Consider the following 7,011-nt stretch of genomic DNA (forward strand, 5'->3'; position numbering starts at 1 on the left):
AAAAAAAAAAAAACAAAAGAATCCCAAATGCAGAGACCCAGCGTGTTCTCCGTGTCCCTTCGCCCCCTCTGGGGACCAAAGCTTACAGCCACGCCCTGTGCAGGGTGACAGCGGAAGGGCGGGCCCAGCAGGCACACACAGGAGCGGGCTAAGAACCCTGCTGGGAGGAGCAAGTCGGGGCACGGCGGGATTGCTGTGCAGCTCACGTGGCCAAGGCCGTGGACACACGGGGGTGAAGAGCCGGAGCCCTGCAGGTGTCAGTCGGCCGCAAAGGGCTTCCCAAATCTGTGCCTCTCTTTGTTGCAGGAGACCAGAGAGTATGAGGTCTCTATCTAAAGAGCGGCCCTGGAGGGGGGACTCACGGATGTGAACTCAGTGACAACTTCCCCGAGACGTCTGTCCGGAGACCGCGTGGCGTTCCGTGGAAAGCGCAGTGCCTGCCGTCTTCGCATTAGACTCTTGACTGGAGACTTCCTGTTTTCTTCACTGTATTTAATATATTTAAAACTGAAGTAGGTGTGGCTCGGCGTGGTGCAGTCGCAGCCAAGCCCATTGGCAGCCTCCGTTCCCAAGGCGGGGGCGGGGGGTTACCTGCCAGACAGCGGACGGCGGCGGTGACCAGCCACAGGCCCGTCCTCTCCGCCAGCCGCAGCGGCGTGTGCTGAGGCTGCACCAAGCTGCACACACCTCCGGCACCCGCGCCCAGCTGTCATTGGCACCGTCGCACTCCCAAGACATCAAAAGGGCGTTTCTCGTGGTTGACAAGGGTTGGGATTCAGCGTGGGTACTCGAGCCCATTCCTGGTTTTGGTCTCAAACATCTTCTGTGTCATCTTTCCCTCTGTGACCGGCTTCTGAAAGGTCTCAGCCCTGTCTCCTCTGTCCCCCGGGCTTTCTGAAGGCAGCAAAGACGTCACCTAAACATTCTCCTGTACCACCCCGGCCTCCCCAGATGCTGCAAAGATGAGAAGACGTTTTCTTTCTAGAAAGGTGATCAATGGCAAAGGAGAATTTTCAGGGCAGGTGAGAGATCTGAGGGTTCTGATGAAAAACTGGGAGAAGGGGCACATTGGGTGGGGAATGGGCTTAAACGAGCATCGTTTTCCTCGAAACACCCTCACTGATGAAAGAGCCGGTCGTCTACACTGCGGGCGCCAGGACAGATCACCTTGATCGGCAGGGCCACCATCCGGCAGGAGTGATAAACCCACAGACTCAGGAGACACAGGCAGCTTGACCCATACAGTTACAGGGCTTGTGTGGGGAGGCGGCATGCTCCGAGTTCGGGGTGAGCTGTTTTCCTTCCGGGGTTCTGGGATGTCTTGGCCTTCGACGCAGGAGCCGGCCAGGCTCACTGCTTCCCTAAAAGTGTTCCCTAAAGTCGGTATCTCCCAGGCAGGGAAGGTTCTCGCAGGAAAAGTAAGGGGGCCCTACTTCCCCGTGCTCTGGAACTCCGGGTGTGGGGCGGCACCGTGGGTGCTGACTGTGGAGGTGCACAGAACGGAACCAGGGGCTGGAATCGTAGCAGACCGTCCCACGGCCTCCACATCACCCAAGCTGAGCGTCAGTGAGGACAGGAAGGGGAGCCTCGGGTCAAGAAAGGGAGTCATCGCGGAACTCGAGCATCTTGCGGTTTTATCAGGGCCCTTTTGCCCCAGCCCAGTGGAACTGGTGAGCGTGCGGCTCCTTCAAAGATTCTTTTCTAAATGCAAGTGTTTTTTTAAAAAAAGGGCAGAGAGTGAAGGTACTCGGGGGCGATTCGGCCCCCTGCGCTACGCCGGGAACGAGCGGTGATCTCACGGCTCAGCCAGGCACCGGGTTTTGCCACCGCTCCTGCTCTCTAGAACTGCTTTAAATCTGCTCATTTTCAAACAAAGAAAGGACCGTGCCGCTCACCAGACCCTTAAAGAGAACGGTAAGGGGCCCACATCTTTGTAGTTGCTTCGGGAACGTCTTGAGCAGGAGAGGAAACTGGTCTTCACACCCACACCCTCTGCCCAGCGACAGCTCCGACCTCACTCCTCGGCGTGCGTCTGCCAGACAAGAGGCCTGCTCATCCGCTCCCGGAGGCGTAAGCATTTACGGGCAGAGCAAGTGACAACTAAGCCTGCTTTCCAGGACCCCAAAGCTCACCCCGTTTCTGAAAGAACCAGAGACCAGGTGTCCAGCCCACTGGAAAGCGGTGTCACTTTGTCGAAAGGCAGCAGTCCCGATAAGGTAACCTTGTTTTAAAAGGCAGAAATCCAAGCCTCACTTTGATTGCCGCTTGATGCTCGTTCTAACCCTAACTCTCGAGTCGTCTGCAGTGAAGAGCTGTGTTAATGACGTTTGATTCTGGAACATACCACGGTTGTGTGAAAACTAAACATTTGCCCGTTGTAAAGACTGACAAGATGCAAAGTCATTCTCCTCACCTTGCTCCCTGAGAGCGGCCAGGTCATGGCCCGGGTATCCTTACAGACTGTCGGATGGGTAGAGAAGACGGTGATCTTTTCTGTTTTCTTTTCAGGAGACCAGTGCCCTAGCTCTGTCTTGTGGTGCCGCCCTGTAACTGTGCTTTCAAAGTGGGTTGTAGCCTAGAGTTGGGTCATGCGCGGTCAGCAATGTGCAGTGTGATTGAAAAGACAGGTTGGTGTCTATTTTTGCTTTTGAAAATACCTAAATGTGTATTTGTAATATGTAAAGATAAAGAAGATGAATAGTGCCGAAAACGTGTGTGGCACTCTCATCAGAGTTCATCCGGGTCTGTTTTTATAAGGTCAAAGTAGAAACCCGTTAGACCGAAGTACTCGGGGGCAGAAAACCCTCTTGAGAAACTCCAGAATGGGCCGCCGCTTGGTATGAGTCGCTCATCTTTGAAACAGTGGGGAAAGACACTTGCAGAGAGCGTGAGCTTCGCAGAATGCATGTGGGCTGTGTGTTGCACACTAGTTCACACAGACCTATTGTCCGCTGCCACCCTGGGCTTTAAAACTGCACACGTGCAGCCCTCCTCAGCTTGAAGCTCAGCCTTGCCTTTTTCTTTCTGATTTCTGGTGGAATTATTTACCCAGCACAAGTCTTCTGATTGCTCTCTGACAGCCCATCCTTACGCAATCCCACGGCCGTGCTTTAACTGTGACCTGTTGAAGTCAGCTCCTGGGAGAGCTTGTGGGGGCATCACACTGATGGCCTTGAAACCTGCCACACCGCCCAGGAGAAGGGAAGCTGACCGCGCAACCAGGATGGCGGTGTGGAGGAGGGATTTGGCAAATGGCGGGGAGCGTTAGGCTGATACGTACACCTGGGGCAGAAGTGACTTTCCCTGGAGTACGTCCAAAGGGCACGGCCTCCCTATGTCCTTGACGAGGCATGAGGGGTCGTTTGAGGTCAGGTATTGTGAGCTGTCCAGCATCCCCAAAGGTAGACTTTCTCCTGCGAGATTTTCATTTTCGTTCTACCATCAAACAGAATAAAAAGCAGAACACACTTTCTAAGCTAGAATAATGAAATTAAGTCATTTTCCACTTTGTATATATTGATGCTAATAAAACAAATTTTCAAAAGCCTAATTTATGGGATTCATTGTTACCAGTGCTTCGGGATGGTACCAAAGAGGATGGTTCCACTTTCTGGAGATTGGGTTGGGCTACACTTCTGGACCCGTTGAAGGCCAGGACAGAAGTTCTCACTCTGCCGTGGTCCTCGGGACGCTGAAGGGATGGTTTGGAGCAAGGCAGATGGCAGGGGAGGGGCCTCTGCCATCAAACACACCACCCCTTTCCCCAGCCTCAGGCTGCACAACAAGGAGCCACAGCCTGGGTGGCCTAGACCGCAGAGATTGTGTCCCAGAGTCCGTGACGTGCAGAAGGCTAAGATCAGGGCCGCAGCCCAAGTCACCTCTGGGCGAGGGGTGTCCTCTTGACTTGCGGCTGCCTTCTTGCAGGATCTCCTCAGAGCACACGAGGGGAGAGAGGAGCGGGCGGGGGCAGCAGCAGCACCCACTCCTCGGCACCAAAGTCAGTTTTCCAGAGAAACAGAATCGCTAAAATGTGTAAGTCTGTGTAAACGACTTCATGAGCCAATTCCTTATCACCTCTCTCTCCCTCCTGCCCTCTGTGCGTGTGTGTGTGCGCGCAGGTATGTGCGCATCTGAGGCACTGGGCAGGGTCTTACAGACTGAAACACATGCAGAGATTTATTATAAGGTATTGGGTTCAGGCCATTGTGCCCACTGAAAAGCTTCAAGGTTGACAGTCCTGAGCTCGAGAGCTGGCGCACGATTCCACTGGCTAGGAGAAGGCCGAGGCTAGGAGAAGCAGCAGCAGGAGCCACAGGCCCACTGAGCTGAAACGTCAGGATCCGCGTTCCTGATCCCCTCGAAAGACCGTGAAAGACTGATGTCGTAGTTTGGGGCAGGAGGGTGAATGTCTCGGTCGCTTTGTCATTTCTGTAGCACAATACCCAACACCTACAATTTAAAGGAGGAGGAGAGGTTTATTTTGCCTCATGGTACGGTCCCTGGCTCACCAGTTCCAGGGCAGCAGTGGCCTGGCAGGAAGGTTTGAAAGAGAAAAGCCGTGTACATCCTGGTGTCCGGGAAGTGCAGAGAGCAGGGAGGAGTCACACCCCCAGGAACTCACCTCTTCCAACGAGGCCCAGCCCCAGCGGCACAGTCACCCTCTGAGGTCACCGGAGGATGAATCCGCCCATGAGTTCAGTGCCCGTGACCCGATCATCTTCCAAAAGCCCCCTTGAGCATGAGGCTTTGGGAGGACAATTCCAGCTCTGAATGGTGACAGCCCCTCCCACTCATGGCTCCGTCCACCCTTCCCGTAGTACTTGGCAGCCTGTTTCACCCAGCCAACCAGCTCCTGTGCTAATCTCATCCAAAAACACCACGGCAATCGCGTCTGACCGAGTGTCTGGGCATCCCATGGCCCAGTGGAGTTGACTACAATTAACCATCAAGCCCCAAAGCCCTCTAAATAGAAGCGGACCCCTGTAAGGACTAGGTAAGCTGTGACTTCCCCAAAGAAATCTTGCAATGATGTTCTTGCTGGGTGAAAGATGAGGGAAGCATTCACACCTCTTACGATAAAGGCAATTGGGTTGAACCTAATGTCTTAAACTGTGTCCCCCAGAAGCAACCTTAAGACAAGGATCCAAGTAGAAATAATTTATTTTCTGGGTAATTCTGCAGAATACCAGTAGACAAGTGGGAAAGTAAGACTGCAAAGTGCTTTGCTAGGTATGGAGCTCAGTAGCCAAGCACTTCCCTGGCCTGCATGAGGCCCTAGGTTTGATTCTCAGCTCTGCAAGGAGGACAAGAGGACATTGGTCAGGCAGGTTACTCCTGAGGACAGCCAGGCTCCATGCCACAGTGTAATTCTGGGAGACAGAGAACAGCGAGCCTCAGAGCTGTTCCACCTAAGGGAAGAGGGAGCTGGGCCACCACTTTGCCACTGTCGCTGATCAAGAGTTGTTTCTGCAAGGCAACAATCCCTCAGCATCCCCAGGGTCCTCTGTTCTCAATGTTGCATAGGTTTGCAGGTAGAAACCATCCAAGCAGGGTCACCGGAACAGCAAGTGGCGCAGGGATGAGGGCACAGAGCCTGTCACCTTCATTGCCACCCATGTCAGCTGCCAATCAGCTCAGCGGCCAAGTCGACCCTCCGTCGGCTCATCCTCTGCTCCGCGCCGTGGACCCCGACACCTCAGGAACATGATGGAGTGCAGGAGAGCCTAGAAAACCTTAGTCGGTGAGTGCAGAATAGAAATGTAAAACCCCAGAGATTCCAGCGCAAGTCCATGGTGACAGGCCTTTCTCCTTCTGACGATGAGAATTCATTTGAGTCACACACACAAGTTTAAACAAGGTTTTCAAAAGATCGTTTCAAAGATTACAAAATTTTCAATTGATGCGTCTGAGTCCAGTAGGCTTCCGCGGTGAAAAACCCATGTTCCCTCGGCAGCAATTTGTGTTCTTAAGAGCGCTAGCTCTTTCCCCAGATGAGGAAACATCTGGGCAGCCTCATTCTGCTTCCCTGGGCCCTGGAGAGTTAATCACATCCCTTCTCACCTGGACCTGGTCTGTTCTCCAGCACTGTGCCGAGCACCTGCGAATATGGATAGCACGGGCCTACCCGGCTCACGGTGTGGGACGGCTGAGTCCGTGGCCACTTGGCCTCGCTGCCTTGGGCCTGTCGTGCAGCAGTGCATCGTGGTGGGAAAACATGGTGCAGGAGGAAGGTGTCTCCTACACCACACGGCAGCCCAGAAAGCAACGACAGAGAAGGGCCAGGGTTCCGTGGTGCTCGTCAAGGGTGCAGCCCCTGATGACCACCTTTTGCCCCGACCTCTTAGAGGATTACCCGCCAAGCTGTAGACCAAGCCTTGAGCACACAGGCCTTTGCGGAATAATCTACATCTAAACTGTCACAAATTCTAAAGAAACCGTAAGTGTTACACAGGAGAAACATGCACAGATGAAAATGAGTGACACTGTATAGGCGGTGAGGCCAAATGGCCATTGACTAGGGCCATGGACTAAACCCTACCAAACTGTGAGCCAAGTAGGCCCATGCCAAGGATGGACAGAGGACATTAACAAAGAGGAATGGGATTTCTCAGCCACGGTAGACTTATTTTTGCCTTTACCTTTCATAAATAAATGTTCCCCTTAAGATAGGTAAAGCAGGTTCATTAAAGACAAGAGGAACTGATACTGTGCTAGCCCCCGAGTTTTAGAGTAGGAAACAATAAAGCAGTGTTCATTCGTGAAGTCGGCAAGGAGAAAATGTAAAATAATAAGGGTCCTGATCGTACTTAAAGTTTTTGTGGTTATTCCATTTTTCATCTGGGCACAGAGACACTTTCTTTTCTGTTGTTGTTGTTGCTGTTGTTATGGCTTGTTTGGTTGGTTGTTTTTAAGGCAGGGGCCTCACTATGTAGTTCAGGCCTTGAGCGGTCCTTGTAGTCCAGGCTGACTTCAAATGCAGTGATCATCCCACTCCAGCTTCCAGAGTGGTGG

The 7,011-nt window shown here is 53.1% G+C and overlaps 1 protein-coding gene across 1 annotated transcript in view; it reads left to right on the forward strand.

The window, feature by feature from the left end:
• Sez6l (seizure related 6 homolog like) overlaps positions 1–2,689 on the forward strand; it is a 67,652-nt gene extending 64,963 nt beyond the window's left edge. Inside the window, exon 18 of the mRNA XM_019204486.2 lies at positions 307–2,689. Within this exon, the coding sequence (XP_019060031.2) occupies positions 307–336 (30 nt within the window). The 3' untranslated portion in view covers positions 337–2,689. The remainder of the gene's footprint in view (positions 1–306) is intronic.
• The last annotated feature ends 4,322 nt before the right edge of the window (positions 2,690–7,011 follow it).

The sequence above is a fragment of the Fukomys damarensis genome, unplaced genomic scaffold (assembly GCF_012274545.1).
Source record: "Fukomys damarensis isolate Sample0158 unplaced genomic scaffold, DMR_v1.0_HiC HiC_scaffold_12, whole genome shotgun sequence".
Classification (NCBI taxonomy): domain Eukaryota; kingdom Metazoa; phylum Chordata; class Mammalia; order Rodentia; family Bathyergidae; genus Fukomys; species Fukomys damarensis.